Below are 23,879 nucleotides of genomic sequence, written 5' to 3' on the forward strand. Positions count from 1 at the left end.
CTATGCAGGACAATTACCAAGAAGGACGGGGCACAACACGCATGGGATCATGTGCAAAGGTACAGCGCGTTCGGGGCAGCAGGGTGGGGTATGAGACGGGAGGGTTTCCTCGAGACCAGCCTTCCTGGTCTCTAGCCCTCTACGATCTCCAACTGCACCAGGCAAATATTCGTAACCCAGTTTCCCTCCAACATACCTGAAGTCCCCTGAAAATCCAATTTAAGGCTGAATAACTCCACTGTTCAATTAAATGCTTACTGTGATATACAGTAGATATTATATACATAGCTTTCTTTTTTATAAATGGGAAACTGACTGAGATTGAATGAATGGAAATGATGACTAATGAAGAAAGAGAAAGCAAACAGGAAGTTAAACTGTTTCTGGCTCCCACTGCTTGTGTTATAGTTTAAACTAAGTTACCAGGCTGAGATGACAGATCAAGACTCGGTCACAAATGTAAATAAATAGTTAAATAAATTATTTCTTTTCTTATAAAGTGATATATACTCATTAAAGAAAAATGAAAAGATACACTATTTTTTTTTTCATTTTCACCATATTCTCAACCAGTAATAACCGCTATGAACACATGGAAATGCATTATTTCAGACCACATTATGTGTATTTATATATTTTTTAATAAAATACCACACTACGGTTTTAAACACTTTTTAATTTTGAAATGTAATTACAAAGCAAACACTCATGACATTGCTACCCCGGTCAAGAACTGGAACATCAGAAAATTACAGGCACCTCAGAAGCTAGCTGGTCTTGTCTTTAGCCCCTTCTTCCATTCAAGGAAACCACTGTCATGACACTTTGGGTCACTGTTTCTTACTTTCCTTCATAGTTTGGCCACTCCCCATACACCCTTCAACAATATCCTTAAGTCTGTTTATGAACTTTGTATCAGTGAAATCACACTGTGTGCAGTCTGTTGCCTAGCAATCTTTACTAAACATTGAACTTATTCACCCGAATCGTAGCACGTAGCACTAGTTCACTCTCATTGCCAAACAGTGATCTGTTGCATGCATATATCACAATGTATCAGCTTATTCTACCATCGATGGAGTCTGAGTTGCTTCCACCGTCCACTATAAGCAGTTCTGCTTTGACCGTATTTGTACATGTCTCCTGATACAGTTGTGGATGTATTTCTCACGCACCAACAAGCAGAATTCTTAAGTTAAGGCAGAAGTGAGCTTTACTAGATAATGCTGCCTTGTTTTCCAAAGTGTCTATACCCATTTCCTTGTTTCCCTGAAGGACTGTGTGAGAGTTCCTCTTGGATCACATCTTCACCAACACTTAGGAAGGTCAGATTTTCAAATGTTGCCATGGTGATGGGTGCGCACCTCACTGTGACCTGAATTACCTTCTCCTGGTTATTGATGAAGTGTAGCACCCTTTTCATAACTATATTGGACATTTTTTTTTCTTTTCTTTTGTGGGTTGTTGGGCAAGTCTTTTGGTTCCTTTTTTGTTTTTATTTTTTGCACTGACTTGTAAGGGTTACTCGTAATATAATTTTATATTCTTTTTTAGAATTTTTATGTTATGATCATCTTTTATGATAATATTCATCCATACTTTTTTCAAATGTAAACTAATTACTAACTTGGTAAATGATAACCCACAATTGGGACAGTAGCCACTATAAAATAGAACATGTGATTATAAATTATTTTTAAGTTGGAGGTAGAAGCAGGGAAAAGACATAATGGGGAGGTTGTTTAGCACATATTAGCATATCTTGTTAAGGCTGGGACACCCAGCTCTACTGCGTCTTTAGTTATGTGACCTCAGGCAGGTAACTTAAGCTCCCTGAGCCTTTATTCCCTCTTGTATAAAATCGGTGATGATAACAGTAGCTACCACACAGGCTGTTGCAGAAATAAAATGGTACAGTGCATTAAAAATGCTTTGCATAATGCCAGGCACTAATTAAGCATGTAAAAATGGTACTTATTAACAATATTAACTTAATTATAAACATTTGTTTAGAACCTATAAATTATAAGTGCTGTGCTATATATTAAATCATTTCTGAATAAGGTTTACAAGAATTACACATTCTCCTTTTCCCAATAAGGAATCCCAGGTTAAAGAGGTCAAGTAATTGAATCAAAGTCACCCAGCTATTAGTGGGTCTAATTTCAAAGCTCATTCCCTGTTTCCTCTGCCATCCAAAGTCTATGTGATAGAAACCACCAGTTAACTGTGGCTTACTGATAAAGTTATTCCACTCATTGGAACAAAACTCATGTGGCGACAGAAATATGTTCAAGGTGCCTTTGTTTTTTTAAACCTAAAAAGACGTAGCCAATGAGAAATAAGAAAATGAATGAGAAAAGGGTCTTGTAACTTTGTTGTTATTTTTTCCCAGGTCACAGGCACAGAAGCACTGCATGCTGACAGCCCGAGCAGGGGGGTTCTCTGCTGGGTTGATGTCGGTCACAGCAGCTGGGTAAAGAGGCCCGTCACTGTCAGAATTATCCTGTTCCAGGGCCACAAGAAGGGCACTGGGTGCAAGTTCAAGCTTTGCAGTTGGATGCCCAGGCTTACACCCAACCCGTAAACCTCCTGGTTTTGTTACCCTGGGAAAACTACTTGATCTCTCTAATCCACAGTTTCCTAATCTATAAAATAAGCTTAAGCATAGTACCTGCACATCATAAGGTTTATAAGTGAGGATGAAATGAGGTGGTGGGTATGGTTAAGCATACAGTAAGTACTCAATAAATGCTGGCTATTATTATTATTATAGTTGTTCGTTAATGAACCACCACATCCGTTTGTCCTGTTGAATATCTACCCTGTTGTCCCAGCTCGGATACACAGCATGGTACTGTCACCTTACTTTAGGCTGCATGTACTTACTGACGGAGGCATTCTGCTCTCATTCGCTCCCCATCTACTTGCCATGTGGTCTGTTCAACCGTCGGAGCTGCTTCTAGGCTGCAGGACCCTATTTCAAGGTCCTGCATCTGGTGGTCGTATGCTGGCTTCTCGTGTTCGGCACGGGCTTTAGACCCCTGTCGGAGAGGCTGCTTTAGAGGTTACTGATGAGCAACGGTGGGGCCCAAGGCGGTTCTCAACACAAACATGCTGAGTGATGGATTAAAGATGAACAATACAAAGATTCTGCAACGTCCAAGAAATGCGTTATTCTTTGCCAGTTATCTCAGAAAACGGAGAGCTGGCATTTGTCTCTTTCTTATTATATTTTCATTTTTTTCTAGCTCCCCCTACTTCCCACCATCCAAAGACAGCAGTTAGTATTTGGTATTTCATCACTGTAAGGTAGCTAGTAAGATATATAGATCTCGAAAGAATTGGAAAGTTGCATTTTAAATTTTTTTTAAATTTTTTAAAATAAATTTATTTATTTATTTACTTATTTATTGGCTGTGTTGGGTCTTCATGGCTGCACGCGGGCTTTCTCTAATTGTGGAGAGCAGGGGCTACTCTTCATTGCGGTGCGCAGGCTTCTCAGTGCAGCGGCTTCTCTTGTTGCAGAACACGGGCTCTAGGCGCGTGGGCTTCAGTAGTTGTGACTCACGGGCTCTAGAGCACAGGCTCAGTCATTGTGGCGCACGGGCTTAGTTGCTCCATGGCATGTGGGATCTTCTCGGACCAGGGACTGAAGCTGTGTCCCCTGTGTTGGCAGGCAGATTCTTAACCACTGTGCCCTCAGGGAAGTCCCAGAATTGGAAAGTTTTAAACACTGACACGTAATTAAAAGTTCCATGCTCATCAGGCTAAGAGATGGGGCTACATCATGGTAGCACTTTGCATAACAATGCATTTATAGTACAGGAGGCAGAGTTCCGAAGCACATAAATGTCAGAAATCACAATGGAAAACTGGCTCTCCAGGACCATTTGCATTAATTACTTCTGGACCAGCTCCCATAGCTCTTCGAGGCTGACAAGCACAGTGGGCAAAATACCAGGTGTGTAACCTCTGAGATACAATACACGCATACACTCTTAAGTGAGAGTTAGTATTTTGTGCCTTACTTCAGAGGGGCCACCACACAATAAAAGGTTTCACACCAGCCTGCAAGGGGCTTAACAGCAAGGAGAGTCACGGCATTTTATAAAATCTCTCTGGTAAGATGGGTGTGTCCTACAGTGCTTATACCAAGAATATTATTTGTGCTGTTGTTTCCATGAAATAATTTGAAAGGCATAGCAGAGAAAGAGAAATGTATCTTGTCTCTTCCTTGGATCATTCTGTGACATTTCGATGATAATTATTATATAGCCCCCTAGGCCACTAAACTGGCAACAGAGGATGAGGTTATCAGAGTTTAAACTCAAGGGATCACACACACAAAATCAAACTGTCCCAATGAACTACTGAAGGGGCAATGTTTGTGTAATCGTGAAGCCCAGGGTGGACTCACCAGGAACATTAGTGACTGACCAAGCAGCTGTAAATTTTCTGTACATTTTTTTTTTCACAGTCTATCTTTTTACCCCTTCATGGCTTGTGAATTCCTCCATAAAAGGGTTGAAAGGGGGCAAGGAGGATGTATATTTTCAAATTAACAAGGTATCTAGTGGTTACCAGCCCTGGTCCAAGATTTGAAGGGGAGGGAGGCTTGGGAACCTCTAATATTTACAGAGCGGGAATTCACGTCATCACCTGCACAGAGTGCTGTCCCCACCGTGCAGTCCGGCAACTTCCACTGACCCGTCAGGTCTCTGCCTGCGTGTTTTTTGCACAATACGTTAAGGTTGCAGGCTACTCCTCCACTGCACACTCGGAATAACTGTAATTAAAGAGTTATGTGTGTGTGGCTTCCTAGGTGGCACAGTGGTTGAGAATCCGCCTGCCAATGCAGAGAACACGGGTTCGAGCCCTGCTCCAGGAAGATCCCACATGCCACGGAGCAACGAAGCCCGTGCGCCACAACTATTGAGCCTGTGCTTTAGAGCCCATGAGCCACAACGGTTGAGCCCATGTGCTGCTTGTGCTTTAGAGCCCATGAGCCACAACGGTTGAGCCCATGTGCTGCAACTACTGAAGCCCACGTGCCTAGAGCCCGTGCTCCACAACAAGAGAAGCCATGGCAATGAGAAGCCATGGCAATGAGGAGCCCACGCACCACAATGAAGAGTAGCCCCCACTCACCACAACTAAAAAGAAAGCCCGCGCACAGCAAAAAAAAAAAAAAAAAAAGACCCAACACAGCAAATAAAATAAATAAATAAATAATAATTTAAAAAAAAAGAATTATGTGTGTAAGTATGAGTTTTATGTTCCTCTCTCCTGTTACACCATCGGCTCTGTAGCAGCAATGACTGCGTCTGTCTCATTCATCGTGATTTCCCCAAGCATCCAGCACGGAGCTCAACTCAAAGAAGGTGCTCTGTAAACATCCATGGAATGAACATATGTACATCCACGGCCCCTGTGACTTCACGCCCTGGGGTGACTGAGCTGGACTCTGGGGTCACAGCATGTGATTCACAGCGCCTCCTGTCCGCTGTGAGGAGAAAGGAACCTCCCCAATGCTTGCTGGAAAGAACAGCAAACAGGCCTTCCAGGACATCCACGGATGCCACCCTCTGAACGATGCCACGGACAGTCACGCCATCCATCATCCCGCCATATGTTCCTGTCTCTATGACCTCATGCAAAGGGATGGGTCTCAAGCGTATTGCCTTTATTTTTCTCCCACAAAAGTTCTTTCTAACACTTCCACTCTCCTGTAACCTCCTCTACCCCCAACCCATTGCAGGTTCCGCTGTTGGCTTCACAGTGACAGAGGAGCTAAAGCTGGGGCCAGCCATGGGGACCCAGCCTCATGGAGAACACAGCCAACACCAAGCGATAATGCCGTCTGCTCTGAACAGCCCAGCGCAGTCTAATTGCTTTGAACTTGCCTCCTTCAGGTCCCACACCTGGATCAACAAGGGCCACAACTCTCTCACTGTCAGAAAAATAACAGGCTCTTGGAGGTGTTTATGTTAAAAGAGCATGTGTCACATGCTACAGTAAGAACAACCTCCCAAACCATCCAGACTCAGGTTTCCAGTGGCAAAGGGAGCCCTTTGCCTGTCCTGTCCTTTCCTAAAGCAGGATATTTTATTTCAACAAGTTCTTACTCAATCTCTTCATTAAAGATGTGGCCAAAGAGGGGAGATGATGCTTGGCCAGACTGGGGAGAGGGCGGGGAGAACGTGCTAGAGCACCTGTTTCTGGAACCCTGCATATCAAAGTGCTTGGTAAACACATTCTGATGGTGTTGACAAGCTACTTGTATTTTTTTTTAACTATTTATTTATTATTTATTTATTTATTGGCTGTGTTGGGTCTTCACTTCTGCACATGGGCTTTCTCTAGTTGCGGCGAGCAAGGGCTACTCTGCGTTGTGGTGCGTGGGCCTCTCATTGTGGTGGCTTCTCTTGATGTGGAGCACAGGCTCTAGGCTCTCAGGCTTCAGTAGTTGTGGCATGTGGGCACAGCAGTTGTGGCTCGTGGGCTTAGTTGCTCCTAGGCATGTGGGATCCTCCTGGACCAGGGATTGAACCCGTGTCCCCTGCATTGGCAGGCGGATTCTTAACCACTGCGCCACCAGGGAAGTCCAAGCTACTTGTATTTTTAAGTTATAGTATGCCGAGAAATACCTAAACTTGTGGAACTTAATGCAGAAATAATAATCCGCTGTTAAAGAAGTAAAATTAAGTTTTATGATACGAGTAGAGTTTCTGTAGCCCATAAAATAACAGCCTCACTATTTCCAGAGAACTTTTTTCCTTAGGGAGAAAGGAACTCAAACAATAAGACGTCAGCTGTTCATTTTCTATATAACCATGGGAAATGGTTAGTCCAAATAAAGGAATTTTATTTTCTGTAATGCATCATGTCAACATGACAGAATCAGAAGGCATATTGACTGAGAAGTAATCTATCATCAGATCAATACTTCAACTGAAAATATTTTCCCATTTGCTGCAACAACTGCAAACCAGTTAGAAAAGTCAATAGGGTAAAGACTGATTATTTGTGTAAAATTATACGGATCAATGCCCTGGTGAGATGTATTTGACATACGAACAACAGAACAGCTTTTCATGAAAATTTTGAGAAAGAGAGTCACTGAAAGACCAAGGCGAAGTCTCTAAAATTCTTCCCTTTACACAGCCACGGGGAGGACGTTCAGTACTTTTTTTTTTTAACCATTAGCACTAAACCCACAAGTTTCCTTCCGATGTCAAGGAAGCAAGGACCATTAACTTACAGGAAAATGACTTTCTAGGAGTGGATCATGCTTAGTACACTGCATTAGTTCTCACCTTGTGTCTGGAAACCCAGGAAAAGAGGGGCGTGGACAGAATAGAGAATTATTGTAGGGGATCTGGGCGCCATATGTGTGGTAACGAGCACTGTTCCAGAAAGAAGATTCAGCCTCTAAGCTGTATTCTTCAATGATAGTTATTTCAATAAAATGTAATTAACTTGCCTCCATCTGAGTAAGAATGTGTAGGCAAAACAGCACAGAGATTACGTGTGCTGTTAAAGTCAGACAGACCTAGGTTGATTCCTAGGTCTGTAATAAACCTTTTTATTTTTCCTAATCCAATATGAAAAAAGGTGGCATCTCATTCAAAAAACTGAGTGTATTTAGTTATTAGTGAATTCGAACATCTTTTCATATGTTTATGGCCACTGACCACTTTGTACTTCCATTGTATGTTACCCACTCATATATTTTACCTATTTTTCAAATTAAGTTTTTTTCCTACTGCTTTTCATATTAACACCTTGTTGCAGCATTTTCATTCAGTTTATCAACCTCCTTACCTCTTTGATGTCCTTTATTGCAGACAACTGAAAATTTGTATGGATTTAAATCTATCATTTTTTAAGGTTTCCAGGTTTCACATCATGTTTAGAAAGGCCTTCCCCAAGCCAAAATTTTAAAATATTTTCTTTTCTAATTATTTTATTATCAGAAAAGATAAGTTTAAAAATATACAATTAAAGTTATTGCCCATTATGTTGTGCAACATAATTTTTTTTTTAATTCACAGAATTAAAATCTTACACATTGGTGCTAAAAATAAGTTTCTCTCTTCTGATGAAGTGGCATACTCTGTTTTTTTTCCCTGATTGTGTTTCTTCTTTTGCCCTTGCAGCCAGGAAGCTGTGAGAGCCTGGTTTTAACAGGCTCTTCTCGTTTTTTATTACTTAGATTTTTATCCTTGTTTCTATGTTATTCTGTGCCCTTTACTACATGTTACCTTGTATCTTCTCTGAAATCAGAAAGTGATTCCATAATACATAAATTAGAAAATGATTACACACATAATAAACAGAAAGTGATTAAATAATTTTAAAAGCCTATGATATTTAATTTCAACTTTTACAGGGCATTTGTTTCTTAATCCATTTTACTATGAATTCCTGATCTGCTAGAATTAACTGGCAGCCAGCTGATAAGATTACAGATCTCTCACTCTCACTCTAATTACTAGTGTACAAATCTGTTTGCCTCACTGGGAGCCCCTCAAGGGTAAAGACTGTGCTAATTATTCTTGAATCCCAGTCACCTATGGCTTAAAGCAAGCACTTAAATGTTTACTGAATGAATGAACCAGAAAACAGTCACTCACAAATCTAGATCAGAAATCTAGGTTAAAGAAAACGGCCCAAGCACTCCCAGGGTATGTTCTATTGTGGGTACATGTTGCATCTACAATCGTGGGTGACAGATGACCCAAAGACACACGAACTCAGCCATCATTAGCCTGGAATCACCAAGAGAAAGAAGCAAAGCATCACATTTTAGAAATGTTTCCAACAGCATGAGTTAAAACAAGGGCTGGTGTTACCTAAGTAATTAAAATAACCCAAACACCTCACAGTCCCAAGAAATCCAATTATTTGGAATTTAACTGTAATTTGCATGCCTGCCTTCTGCTTTTTAATTAGCTTGATGACAGAACAAGGCAATGTGAAACCTGATATGGTATCAGGAACTAGATTTTATTTAAATGAAAAATTCATACCAGCAGAATACATGGAAAGCTAAAATTCAGTAATGAAATTTGTCTCTTAACCACAATTTTGAAATTGTTGTTAAATTAGCTGTTGGAGTTAGATAAAACTTAGAAAAGAACGTCCTGAAATCTCTCCAATATGCTTTCTGCTTCATTTTCCCATTCCATGCCCTCCCCTGATAACTCCACTTCACGAGGGCCACAGCTAAGGAGCTACCCAGCAGCTGGTGTGGGGTTCTCCGTCTAGTAAATGGAGGTGGTTATCTTTGTTCTAAAACATCCTTGGAACTTCCCTGGTAGTCCAGTGGTTAAGACTTTGACTTCCAGTGCAGGGGGTGAGGGTTCAATCCCTGGTCAGGGAGCTAAGATCCCACATGCCTCTTGGCCAAAAAACCAAAACATAAAAAACAGAAGCAATATTGTAACAAATTGAATAAAGACGTTAAAAATGGTTCCTATAAAAAAAAATCTTAAAAAAAAAGTTTTTTCTCTTTGGAAAATCAAATACAGAGCCTTAGGGCATTATTGAAATAGGTTTCCGAGCAGACTCGGACTAAGACTTGGGAACTCTGTCCACTGCCTGTCTCACCGAGTCCTCCACAGTCTGGGGCTGCCCTCTCTGCCCCCACCCCCACCCTCTGCAGACCCTGGAGAAGGAGGCTGCAAGTAACAGAGCAAGGCTGGCAATGTTCACCATAACAGAGAGAAGAAACTGGAAGAGAGAGAAGGAAAAGAGAGATGTGATTGGGGGCAGCTGTCAGCTGTTCCTACCTGGCGAGGCCTCTGTAATTTGCCAGTAGCTCATAAGAAGCTGAAGGGCAGTTGCATAGCGGATGCGGAATGGGTGGGGGTCTTGGGACATCTGCTGGAGCCTGTCCTAGGACACGGGAAAGGGCAGGACTCTCACTTGTCCACGGGAACCGGTCTGTCTCGTTGCTCTACTATGTAACCACTTGCCCCAAGTCACAAGCACTTTCTGAGCACTCGGCGTGGAAACTGGGAACATCATGGTGGCCCCTTCTCTGCTGGGAACATCCCTTCCCCCCATGAAGGCCCCATCCCTCCTCACGTGATATCATTCCTTTCCCCCTCCTTCCTCTGGTTAACATCTATTTTCATGGCATCACCAACTGAATTCTAATCAAGTCATCTCAAGGAGGGTCTGGCTTGAGGCAAGAAACCCTGGGTACCAGTTATCTTTACCACCATTTCCAGTTCATGTGAAATCTAATGGTCCAAACTGTGGACGACAGATGGAATTCTGATATTCTCCAGCTGGATATTTATGTTATTGTGGGAAAAGCACAGGACACATACACAACATATGTGATTTCCTGATGCCACACCTGACCTGAGGAGAGTCATTTCACCTTTGAGTCTTGATTTCCCATCTGTAAAATACTACTTCCCTTGCCTACCACTCTGGGTTTTTTTGAGGACCGTACAAGATTCAGTACATTAAAGTGTTTTATATATAAAGTGGAAGAGAATTCTTGTTATCGAGATCACATGGTGAAATTATGATGTAAGGAAGAAACAAACCATTATTGCATCATGCCACTGAGATTTTTGAGGTTGTTACAGCAGCTAACTTTATTTAGCCGAACATAGTTTATCTAAGATTATACTTTTCTCACATGCTGCAAGATGGGGGGTCCTAATTCTGGGTAGACTGTACAGGCGAGCATCATGGCAGTTTGTATTTGAATGTGTACTCTTTCCTTTGGCCAAGGACATTGAAGGTTGTTTGCAATAAGGCTTTAAAAAAACATCACATGGTTTTCCAAAATCCCCTATGGAGTAGAAGTATTTGAGAAAATAATGACATCTTTATGGTCTTCAACACTGCTGCTGCCTTGCCCTCTCTCCTTCGCATCTGAGATTCCTTATTTTCACTTAGCTCTACCTCCACCAAGATAGCCACTCTCTCTACACAGTTTTTCACGGAACACTTCAAACGTGTACTAAAGTAGAGAGACTAATTAACGTCATTTATGCTATAGCCCAACTTCAACAACAAGCAATACCAGTGCTTCATCTTCTGTAACATGCAGACTCCATTCTCAAGCATCCTGGATTATTTTGAAGCAAATCCCAGAGAGCCCATCACTTCATATTTGTGAATTTCTAAAATATGGCTCTTTTTAAAAACAACCACAGGGAGGGATAAATTAGGAGTTTGGGATTAATATGTTACTATATGTATTAATGTTAATATATGTATTAATATATGTTAATATATGTATTAATATATGTTAATATATGTATTAATGTTAATATATGTATTAACTACTATGTATAAAATAGACAACCAACAAGCACCTACTGTACAGCACAGGGAACAATACTCAATATTTTGTAATAACCTATAAAGGAAAAGAATCTGAAAAAGAATAGATATATGTATAACTGAATTACTTTGCTGTACACCTGAAACTAGCAAAAACATTGTAAATCAACTATACTTCAATTAAAAAAAAAACCAAAAACATAGCCACAAATACTACCATCATACTCAGAATATCAGCATTAATAGTTCCTTCATGTCATCTAAAAGCCAATGTTCACATTTCCTGTTATCTTTAAAGAAAATCTTTTTTGGTGTGTTTGTTTGAATTGGGATACAAAATAAGACCCACACTTCACAACTGGCCGATATATCTAAGTTTTTAAAATAATCTACTGGTTCCCCCTCCATATCCTTTGTCTCCCTCCCAAAAAGTTTATTTGCATTTTTTTTTTTTCAATTTCTGTTGTTGCCATTGTGGAGTACATTAGATGGTTTGTTCTACAGAGTTTCTCAGTCTGGTTGGCTGATTCTGTTCCCACGGTGTTACTTAATATGCTTCTTTGCCCTTTGTATTTCCAGTAAATTAGTAGTTAAATCTAGAGGCTAGACTGGATTCATTTTTTTCCCTCAAGATGAATTCACACATCAACACCATATATCAGTATAGTTCCTAATGTCTGGTTTTCCCTTTCAACTGATGATCATTGCCTTTATCTACTGATTCATTAAAGCTGTGAAAAGGTGATATTCTATCGTATCTTATTTATTAGCTAGAATGCTTTTAAACACTAAAAGAGAAACTTCCCCTCATCAACTCTTTGGTTATCGTGAGATACACACTGAATAGAAGTGGCTAAAATGTTTTATTCTTTTCTTTCTTTACCAAATTTCAAAAAAAAAAATAGTTTCTTAGCGTCATCCAAAGTGACTAGTTTTTGTTTTATTTTTTATCATTATGACCTAGTATATTTTGATATACATATATTTTGATTTGATGAATATTATTCTACTATAGCAGTTATGAGTCTTATTGATATTCGATCTCTTTCTTTCTTTTTTCAACCAATAGGAGCTTATTCAGTCTGACCCTTGAGTCCTTTGGATAGAATCCTAGTAGTTTTTGAATTCCTCTTGTCTGTTTGTTCTAGGATCTACAGTTCCTGCCCTAGAGCGGGAACCAGCCATTTCTTCAAAGACCCTTATCTCCTGTTAATGTAAAATGTATTTAGAGATCATTGGGGGTGCTCATTTCTATTGGTCTAGTCACTGTTTATAACTTTTCAGTGGACAGAGCTGGCAATACTTTTTAAAGATACATTTCAGATGAGTTCATACTTTATCCTATAATATCCGTATCCCATTTATTCCATAATACACACATTCAGAATAAGAGCAGATTTGGAATCACAATATCCACACTATCACCAATAATGTAATTACTGAAAACAGCTTAAGATTTCTTTGCAATTCTTTTTGAACATCGGGTATACACTATTAGGGAGGAACAACCAAATTATTGTTTTAAAGTCACTTAGAATGAGTCTTCTCTGTGTGTTTACGCCACCAACAGGCCATGCAATTACTTTCATTTGTTTAATCACATTTTTGAGTTTTAGATATCACCTTCTAAAATTCCATGTTAATTTATCATTGTGTAAAATATTTATGTAACTTCAAGGTCAAATCTGCACAACAAGGTGTATTAAAAGTCTAGCTCTGTCCCTATTCCCTCCATCCTATTCCTTCTTTTCCCTGAAAGATAATCATTTTTTAACATTTCAAAGTTTATTCTTCTGTTGCTTTTTATTAATATAAGCAAAAATGTATTTAATTATACATATGATTTCCCTGTTGTTTGGATAAAAGGTTAGCTTACTTTATACACTTTTCTCCATCTTGCTTTTATCACTTAATGATGTATCCTGAAAATCACCTACTAGCAGTATACAGAGAGATTTCCCCATTCATTTAACAGCTGTACAGTATGGCATCCTGTGGATATATCACAACCCACTCAGTTGGTCCCCTACGGATGGACACTGAGTTATTTTCAGTATTTTGCCATTTCAAACAGCGCTGCAATGAATCACTTTGTGCATTCTGTTTTTGCCAGTCTACCTCTGGGAAAGATTTCTGGAGGTGGGACTGCGAAGTCAAGGAAAAAATGTGCATGTGACTGTATTATTAGATATGGCCAATTCCCTTCCGTAGGAGTCACACTATCTTCTGTTCCAGCCAGAACACGTATGAGAATGCCTCTCTTCCCGCAGCTTCACAATACTGTATGTTTTCAAACATTTGGATGTTGCCCGTTTCATAGATAAGATACTGTAGTTCCTGTAGTTTTACTTTATGTTTTTCTTATTACGAGTGATGCTGATTACCTTTTCACAAGGCTAAGAGCTATGTGCATTTCTTTTTCTAAGAACTGTCTGTTCAAATCCGCAGCCCATCTCCCTGTAACAGTGCTTCACAAGCGTGATCTCTAGACCAGCAGCAGCTGCAGCATCACCTGGGGATTTATTAGAAATGCACATTCTCAGGCCCAACCCCAGATCTACGGAATGAGACACGAGGATGAGGCCCAGCAGTCAGTGTTTTAACATGCCCTACAGGTGATTCTGATGCACTAAAATTTGATAAACATGGATCTGTAGGATTGATTCAACAACTGTATTTTAACTCACTGTAGGCTTGCCTAGTTGTTTTCTATTTAAACCCAGGCCAAACTGTTAATAAGCTGGAACGAAAGAGTCAAAGGTCGTGTGACATTCATTCATTGATTCACTGATTCATCCAACCATTAACAAATGGATGCTAAGTAGCCCCTGGTACTCAGCCACTGGGGACCTTACAGCAGTGGGGACACTGTGTCAAATAAAACAGACAAGGTCACCGCCCCCAGGAGCTTTCCCTCCACTGAGCAAGAACAAAACCAAACAAATCAATTTAAGTCTTACCTAAGGGGATTACAAGGTGCTACTCTGCTGAAGGGCAGGCGGTCAGGGAAATGCAAGCGAAACTAACACTGAGATAGTATTTCACGCCCATCAAATGGATAATTTTTTTTTTAATGATAAATACATATTCCTAGCAGGGATATGGGTGGAAATGTGAAGTACTGAGCCTCTTTGAAAAGGAATCTAGTCATATCTATTCATGCATCAAACACAGCCAACCCCACTGCGGGGATCGATCCCATAGAAAGAATGCCACCCGTTCAAGGACACGTGCTGTAGCATTGCTCAGAGTGGCCAACGCCAGTGACAAAGTGAATGCCCACCGGCAGTGGGGGAATGGTTGAATAGCTCGTGGTGTATCCACACCAGGCAGCCACTGAAAAATGAGCCACACACTGACTTAAGGGCAGCTCTATGGCATACTCTGCGTGAGGAAAGTAACATAAAGAAAAGTGGGTCCAGAGCGATCTCACTTTCAGGAACTCATACAAGCCCGTCTGTGTGTATATGTATATACACTGGTACATGAGTACAAGAGCACAGGAGAATAATCTGGAGGGATGAATACCCTTGGGGTGAGCCATCTACAGTGGATTCAGGCTCAACATCCAGGCTGCCTTCCTCACCATGTGTCTTCCTACAGTGTGGAAGATGGAAAGCTAAGCCACACGCTGTGTGCTTGGACATCCTGCAGGCAAACAGATACGAGATACAGGAGGAGAAGTGGGGGGCACACGGGGCTGCTTCAGCGGCTGACGAGCACCTTCATTTGTCCCACCTTTGCATCAGCTGAGCTCCCTGTGTCGCTCACTAGCTTCCGGGGTGTGGAGGTGCAGGGCTCCGGGCATCGGCTTTGCTGGCCTGGATAGAGCAGGCACAGCGTGGCTGGGAAGCCAGCCTTTCTGCGGTAGCTGCTGAGCCCTGCATCCCGGCGTGGGTGGTGTGGGCCTGGAGCCAGCAGGGGGAACGGAGCCCCTGAATACCTGCAGAGGCAGCAGCTTCCCCCAGGGATCAGGGATTCACTCTGGGGGTGCAGTCTGCAGCTTGCTCCTACAGTCCTTTCAATGATTTCATCACTGCCTGTTTCCCTGAGCCAAGTCTGCCTAAAACAGCTGGATCCTTCTTTTTTTTTTTGCAATGGAAACTGTGTGATCCAATGGGTTACCAGTCATGGGGAGGAGGGAGAGGGAGTTGTGAGAATTTAGACATAGGAATATATGAAAGTGTCTTGAAAATCATGGTATTACCTATATTATTATTATTAATTTTAAATGTCATCTGAAACATCTGTCATCCCATGAAACAACTGATGTACCCAAGGACTTTCAAAAGACTTTCATGCAGGAAAGGCTCTCCACTGCGGAGCTTCTCCTCAGCACAAGTCTCACCTGCAGGTGTGGACGCGGATTTTGGTGCCGGAAGCAAACTCCTGCGGGGTGTTGTCACACTGGAGGATGCTGGAGGGGCCGCCCGGCCGGCCCCCTTGGGTGTATCTTTGGAAGGCAGAGCTGCCTTCAAAGCTGGCTGGTCTTCAGCCCCAAAGGTTGAACCTGTGGGAAGCAGACAGTGTGTTAATTACAAGTTCATGAAAAATGAATGGACCCCCTTGCCGCGCGCCACAGCCAACCTATCCTAATGCCACCACCTGCTTTAGAACTTCACCTGACTCCCAGGGAGTGGCCTTGAAAGGCATTTCTCTGGGACCAGATGTGGAAAAGAGCTCCCTTTAGTCACCGCAGTAAAGTCTGTCCCTCAAATCCCCACACCAGGGGCACCACAAAAGCCAAGAGCAGCCTTGCTCCTCTGAAGATTTTACACACGTGAGCACACGCACACACAACCTGCTTATGTGGGTGTGTAGCTGCGTACAGAGGGTCAGCGTTTGTTTTGTAACTCGCGGAGGATGAGAACAGGAGAGACAGTGCGAGTGATCCACGGGAGATGAAAGTAAGAACACACACATGAGCCATTGGTCCAGAAAGTGTATTCAGGGCTCCTTGAAACCCAGCTGATTTTACCCTGAGAATAAGAGGCTTGGGATGAAGGTGGACAGGTGAGAAGCATAGAGACAGAGAATCCCTTTGAAACTCATGAAGCTTTATGTCTGAAAAGCTGAGGCCTCATTAAACCACGAGGACCCTGCATCATAGCCCAGTTTATTGCAAAGGCAGATGTTTATTGATCATTTGTTTCCTGTTCAACCCAGAACAGGCTCTGTGTCTACAGGACGGCTTGTTTACAATGGACTGCTCCAAAGATAGGGCCTGCTGGGATTTGTGTCAGATTTAAATGCCTCTGTGGCCCAATTTTTTCCTCTAGATCTTTTCAAACCTATTATGGTTTATACATTTGTAATCCCTTAAAGACAATGACACCACCATCTATTCCTATTAAAGGATAAATCTTCCAAATGTACCTCTGAGTACAGCTTCAAGGACTAATCTACTAAATTAAATAGAGAGCCTGAATATACTGAGATTACTGCTTGTTGGGACTAAATCTATCCAGTTAGGAACGTGACCATCTACCGTGGAAAACAGGCAATGACAGCTGGAAGAAGTATATAGAATTTTAGCGCAAGATTACATTTTTTTGTTTTCATCATTTTAAAAGGATAGTCGTAACATTCTATTCAAATAGGGCCTGCATCAAAATGATAACATTGTTAAAATGGCTTTAGTGTTCAAACATTCAGGAGTTTCATGCAACCCCTTAGAGGACGAGACGGCTGCTTTCCTCTCTCTGAAGACCTGAAAGTCTGTTTAAAATGGGTAAAATTTGTTTTGTCCCTAAAGAAAAGTGTATTTAGGAAGGGACAATAAAGAATGTGCTCTTTCCTAACACAGAACCTATGCCCTACAGTTCTTTGAAGGTCCTGTGCAAAGTTTTAAATCGTTCTAAACAGGGCTACAAGAATGCATTTGACCCACACAAACGGAACAAAAGTGATGAAACTCTGATGAAAGGATGTAGGCTGTATCCTGAATTTTCAGATTAAAAAGTAAGCACAGGACAGCCATGTGCAGAAAAGTGAAACTAGACCACTGTCTCACACCGTACACAAAAATTAACTCAAAATGGATTAAAGACTTGAATGTAACACCTGAAACCATTAAACTCCTAGAAGAAAATGTAGGCAGTACGCTCTTTGACATTGGTCTTAGCAATATCTTTCCAGATGTGTCTCTTCAGGAAAAGGAAACAAAAGCAAAAATAAACAAATGGGATTATATCAAACTGAAAAGCTTCTGTAGAGCAAAGGAAACCATCAATCACATCAGGAGACAACCTCCAAATAGGAGGTGATATTTGCAAATAACACATCTGATAATGGGTTAACATCCAAAATATAGAGAGAGCTCATACAACTCGACAACAAAAAAACAAACAACCACATTGAAAAAACGGGCAGAGGAGCTGCATAGACATTTTTACAAAGAAGACATACAGATGGCCAACAGGCACACGAAAAGATGTTCAACATCAGTAAATCATTAGGGAAATGCAAACCGAAACCAGAAGATAGCGCCTCACAGCTGTCAGAATGGCTGTTATCAGTAAGACAAGAAACAACAAGTGTTGGGGAGGACGTGGAGAAAAGGGAACCCTCGTGCGCTGTTGGTGGGAATGTACATCGAGGCAGCTACTGTGGAAGACAATGTGGAGATTACCCCCCAAATTAACAATAGAACCACCATTTGATCCGGCCACTCCACTTCTGCGTATTCCTCTTTCACACAGTCTTTTATTTAACAATTTACTACAGTTTCTTAAGAAGGGGAATATTTTGTGTCATTTGCAGAGTTCAAATGCCCTTTTATCAAATCCTCTTGTGCCTGGCATTATTCTCTTACATGAAATTTATAATTCAATGAACATGTCAATTTGGAGATTTGGCTGCTCTCCAGGCTGGGAAGTAATTCATCTGTTTGAAGTAGGAAGTGTCAAGCAAGCGCCGTACCCCGCTCTGAGAGAGGTCTTGAATTACTCAAAAATAAAGCAGTAAAATAAAATAAAATTGAACTCTGTTCTTGTCCATGATTGTGAGAGACAGCTGGCAGTGAACAATACCCCTCTTGGAAAACCAGCTTAAGTAGACCAGTACTTAAAGACACATGGTTCGGTAAACGAAAAGTACTCTGGATTTGGAAACGGCTGCTGAATTCTGTAACTGCTCTGGGACTTCATAAAAACGCAGACAACATCAAACCACTGCTTGATAAGAGGCGAAAACAGCCAGAAATAAACCGTGACTGTGTGAGCCAGAAAGATGTTCTGGAGGGTCTGGCCAGTGGGAATGGTCCACGCATCTAATGTAGTTATCCCACTCTCAACCAACCTGAATCTACCGTAGTCCAAACAACGCAGGTATAAATGGTGCAGACTTGGGGGCAAGACGACCAGGGCGTGGGTACCACCTCCTCTCCCTCCCACCTCTCTGAACCTCAGTTTCTTCATTAGTAAGTGAGGATAATGATAATGGACTCCACAGAGCTTCTGTGAGAGTTAAAAGAGCTAATGCAAGTGAATTTTTTAAAAGGTGATGCAAGAGTTAGTTAAGGAAAAAAACAAAACCATTTAGAGTGGTGTTCAGTGCATGGTATCCTCCTACGTGTTAGTTATGAACATTTACAGGTTAGTTTTAAGCTCAGCGGCTGGTCAACAGAGCAGATCAGCTTTTCATAAGAACCTGGAAAGTGTTCAAGGATTAATATCAGATGTTACATCATCATCACCAAAGTAAGAAGGTATTCCTCTGCTCATAATAACCAAAGGACTACAGTGTCCTGCTTCACTGCTGGATAGAGGCCATCTTTTATAGATATGCAAATCATCATATCGTTGACTTCCTGTCTGGAAGGTAAGATCTCCTCCATTAGGCTGTGAGAATTTGCAAGGCATATATTCTACATGGTTATAGAACCCAGCTGGGTCCATTGCAATACATAAACCTAATCACGCTACCTTTTTCTCGTCAAACTGTCAGGACAATGATGCTTGTTCAGCAGCATATCCTAGGAGAAAACCATCTTCTTATTCTTCCTCCAGGGACAGCTCCTACAGTTCATTCCCCACATGCCTGAAGGCCCTGAGCTGATTGATTGAGTCTTTCAAATTTTCATTGGCAGTTCCCTGGAGGTCCAGTGGTTAGGACTTCGCACTTTCACTACCATGGCCCCGGGTTCAAACCCTGGTTAGAGAACTGAGATCCCAAAAGCCATGTGGTGCAGCAAAATTTAAAAAAATCATGAAGTCATGAACTTCACACCATATTCAAAAAGTAATTAAAAATGGATCAAAGACATAAATATAAGGGCTAAAATTATAAAACTCTTAGAAGAAAACTGAGATTATGGTTTCTCAGATATGACACGTAAAGCACAAGTAACTAAAGAAATAAATAAATTAGACTTCATCAAAATAAAAACATTTGTGCTTCAGAGGACACTTTTTTTAAAGGATTTTATTGATATAATTGACATACAAAAACTGCATCTATTTAAAGTATACAATTTGAAATTTTTTTCTTATTAGTAATGTATATATGGCAATCCCAATCTCCCAATTCATCCCAGAGGACACTTAATAAAGTGAAAAGACAACTCACAAAATAGAAGAAAATATTTACAAATCATATATCTGATAAGGGTCTAGTATCCAGAATACATAAAGAACTTTTATAACTCAACAATAAAAAGACAAATAACCCAATTAAAAATGAATGTAGGATTTGAACAGACATTTCTCCAAAGAAGAAATATTGATACAAATGGCCAATAAGCACATGAAAAGATGCCAACGCCATTAGTCACTAGGGAAATGCAAATCAAAACCATTAGATATCACTTTCAACCCACAAGGATGGGTATAATTAAAATACAGACAATAAGAAATGTTGGTGGAGATGTGGAAAAATTGGAATCTTCACACATAGCTGGTGGGATTGTAATACAGAACAGTCTCTTTGGAAACCCATTTGGCCATTCCTCAAAATGTTACACATCGTCACCACATGACCTAGTGGTTCTACTGTTGGGTATACGCCCAAGAGACTAGAAAACATATGTCCACATAAAAACTTGTACATAAACACACACAGCAGCTTTACACACAATAATCAAAAGGTGAGAGCGACCCAAACGTCCAGAAACTGATGCATGGTATACAAAACCTGGTTTACTCGCACAATAGACTGTTATTCAGCCAAAAGAAGCAATGAATTATTGATAGAAGCTACAACGTAGATGAAACTGGAAAACATTATGCTAAATGAATGAAGGTACAAAAGGCCACATATCATATAATTCCATTTACATGAAATGTCCAGAATAAACAAGAGTAGATGAGAGGTTGTCAGAGGCGAGGGGGAGGGGAGCGGGGAGTGATTGCTAATGGGTAAGCGGTTTCCTCCTGGGGTAATGAAAACGTTCTGGAATTAGGAGTGAGGGTGTCAGCTTGTGAATATACTCATACTAACAACTACTGGATTTATACACACAAGGGTGAATTTTATGGTATTTGAATTATATACAAAATAAAGAAATCAATAAAAAGTTCTCATATCTAAGTTTTCTTTCGTGGATCCTCTGGTTGGAACAGGTCCCTCGAATTGGGATTCAGGCTCACCGCTCCCCTGAGGCCTCCTGTTCTCACGCAGGGATGACTCTCCATCCCATGTCCCTGCACTGTGGTTACAGCAGATCCCAGCCCAGCCGTCCCAGGGGGCGTCTGTGTCCTGGTGGCACACTCTTGTATAACACAAAAAAGAACACCCCTCAAACCTGCTACTGTATCCCATTCACTAGAGCAGAAGGACCAAGCTCCCACGAGAGAAGGATGACACCCAAGGCATCACGACGTCCTTCACTTTTCTCATCTACTCCTGCCAAATGAGGTGTGGTCCGAGCAGCTCTGGTCCTACGCCCCAGACTGAGGAGGACACATGAAAATTCAGGCCAGACGCTGCGCTAAAGGAATGAAAGTCCCTCACAGGATCTGAGGCACTGGGAGGAGGAAGTGTAGATGTACGGAGCCCTGACAGCCCCCTACGAGGTGATGAGTGGTGTCCGCGCAGCCCGCTCATCCTGGTCACGACCGCGGTCAGGATGAGAAGCTAGGGTTTCTGACGCACATCCCAATGCGCTCGTCACCACTTCACTTACTGGAAATGCCGATACCGGAGCCTGAACTTTCAAAGGAGAAAGAATGGCAAGGAGGGGTGAACATTAACCAGACCGGAATAAGGTTCTTAAGGAGAAGGCTGGAGAAGAAAGGCACACCCGGTATTAATTCTACGAAGGCATTACAGCCACCCTTGAAGAAGCATGTTTTCCTGATGCTGGGTATTTATCCATATTATCATGATTAAACTAGTCTCTTCACCGATTTTTTTTTTAAACAATCCCAGGCAATCACGTTGTATGATGTTCTGGCTGCATGATTGCCTAATGGATGCACATTTCATTGATTTAGCAGCATTTATCGCTTGGCAGCAAAATTTAGTTTAATTATTAAGGTACCAACTGAATGTTTTATTTCCCACCTCCTGCATATTTTAACCCAAGTCGATGCTTTATTTCTCACTAAAGAGCTAAAGTAAACCTGCTAGCTTACCATTTCAGCAAATAAATATCTTTGTCAAAATGAAGGAGACTAAGCCTTCTCTGTGCCAGGTTCTGCCCGGGGTAGGAGGCACACGACAGACACTGGCCTGTCCTCATGACACTTATATCCTAGTGGGGGGACACCCAGACCACAACAGGTATAAACAAATAAAATCATCTCAAACTGTGATCAGTTATGAAAGAAACACAGGGGCGGTGCTGGAGGAACTCAAGGGTGAAGCGGGGGACATCCTCTTTAAGTAGAGAGGCTGGGGAATAGGTATCGTCTAAAGTAAACATTTCTCTCAGCTGCACACTGGCCCCGCTGTCCTTTATGCTTGATTATTAATGGCTACCGCTGTTCTAGAAACTTAGAATTAAAGCATCAGAATCCTTCTGACTCTCTCCCTTCTCTCAACCGATGTAAGTCGGTGTGCTCACACGTCCATTACAGACTCCAAACTGAAACCCTTGTCTGCTCCACGGCTGGCACCCAGGTCAGCCCCTCAGCACCTGTCGGGGACACAGCGGCACGGACCTCGCTCCGCCCCACCCCGTTCCCCCATTCAGTGCATCCCCCTCCCTGTACCTCTACATGCTCTTCCACGTAAACTCCAAACTCGTCTTTCCGGCACTCATATTCTTGCATTATCTGGTCCCAACGTATCTTCCCCCCTCAATCCCCGGCATCACATCAAGCACAGTGCAAACTCCAGGCAGGCAGCACTCTACCCTGTGACTTCCTGCCCTGCCATAAACAAAGCTGCGCTTCAGAGGTATCTGCTGTACAAAAGGACAAAGTACTGAGTGCAAACCTGGCCCATGGGGCCAGGGCTTCATTTTGTAGCCAATTCTTCTTCTCAATTTCTGTGCCTGGAGACACTCTAAAAGCTTCACACTTTCCTCAACAGCTCCCGTGAATGCAGCCACACTGAACACGGCCAAGCTGAGGCGTTTGTTGTTTAAAAGGTGGGGACTGTCTATGGGGTACTGTGGCGGTTTTCAAACTTTTTGAAAAACAATACACAAAAAGATAAACATTAGGTCTGAATGGTTTGGGGGTCTTTCTGCCCAAGCACCACTACCCTTCTCCCCAGGAGAGGGTACCATTTACCTAATACTTTCCCTCTGCATCGTTTCAGTTCTTGCTTTAGTCTCATCTGAAGCATTAATCTCTGGGTTTGGTAAAGTCTGAGAGGATAATAGTTACGTGGATAAATCTGCGTGGGTTCAAATCCCGGACAGGTTGTTTTCTCACTCTGTGCCTCATTTCTTCATCTATAAAATGGGGATAACAGTGGTAGCTGCTCATTAGAGTTGCTGTATTAAAAGGGTTACTGCTTGTAGAGAACAAAGTGCTTAGAACAGTATCAGGCACCTGCAAGCCCGTAGTAAAGGCAACACTGACATCATGCCCACTAATCCAATGCGGAGCCTCATTCAAAGCCCATCAGCCTCGTCAGCCTGTTCTCTCTTCTCTTTCCTTCCAGTCACCAACATCTCATGGCTTCACATCTTTCCAAGGCAATAACTGGAGTCTGGCTCTGAAGAGGCAGCTCTCAAGGACCATGGTTCCTTCTTTATCCCCCTTTCCCCAGTAGCCTAAGTTCTGATGAAGGAGAAGCACATGGCATGCATTTCCCTACCCTCATTTCACCTAGAGCAAGTGTTAATTTCTCACTCATCCAGCGGGGGGGGGGGGGTGGGGGGGGGCTTAGCGCCTCCCTCAGCACAGTACTCCAGGAGTCTGGCAATGATTCCATCCCTGGACCAGAGGATATCACCCACACAGCATCCTAATCAGGCAGCAGGCAAGATGCACTTCTCTAGGGCACGTGCTGGGTGGAAGAGGGTTCCTCTTAGGACCATAGGACCTCTCTGGATTCCTGCTGCAGGGCCTCCCCTCCTGAGCTCTTCCGGCTGGGCTCTGACAGCAAGGTCTTAAGAGTAATAATAATAATAGTGCCATACAGTAGAGTCATGGACCGCACAGGCTCTG

The 23,879-nt window shown here is 42.0% G+C and overlaps 1 protein-coding gene across 3 annotated transcripts in view; it reads right to left on the minus strand.

Moving 5' to 3' along the window:
- MTUS2 (microtubule associated scaffold protein 2) overlaps positions 1 to 23,879 on the minus strand; it is a 315,424-nt gene that overhangs the window by 142,432 nt on the left and 149,113 nt on the right. For all 3 annotated transcript variants that reach the window (XM_057707972.1, XM_057707971.1, XM_057707970.1), the window contains one exon: positions 15,665 to 15,826. In XM_057707972.1, coding sequence (XP_057563955.1) covers positions 15,665 to 15,826 — 162 coding nt within the window. The remainder of the gene's footprint in view (positions 1 to 15,664; positions 15,827 to 23,879) is intronic.

The sequence above is a fragment of the Hippopotamus amphibius genome, chromosome 14, assembly GCF_030028045.1.
Source record: "Hippopotamus amphibius kiboko isolate mHipAmp2 chromosome 14, mHipAmp2.hap2, whole genome shotgun sequence".
NCBI lineage: Eukaryota > Metazoa > Chordata > Mammalia > Artiodactyla > Hippopotamidae > Hippopotamus > Hippopotamus amphibius.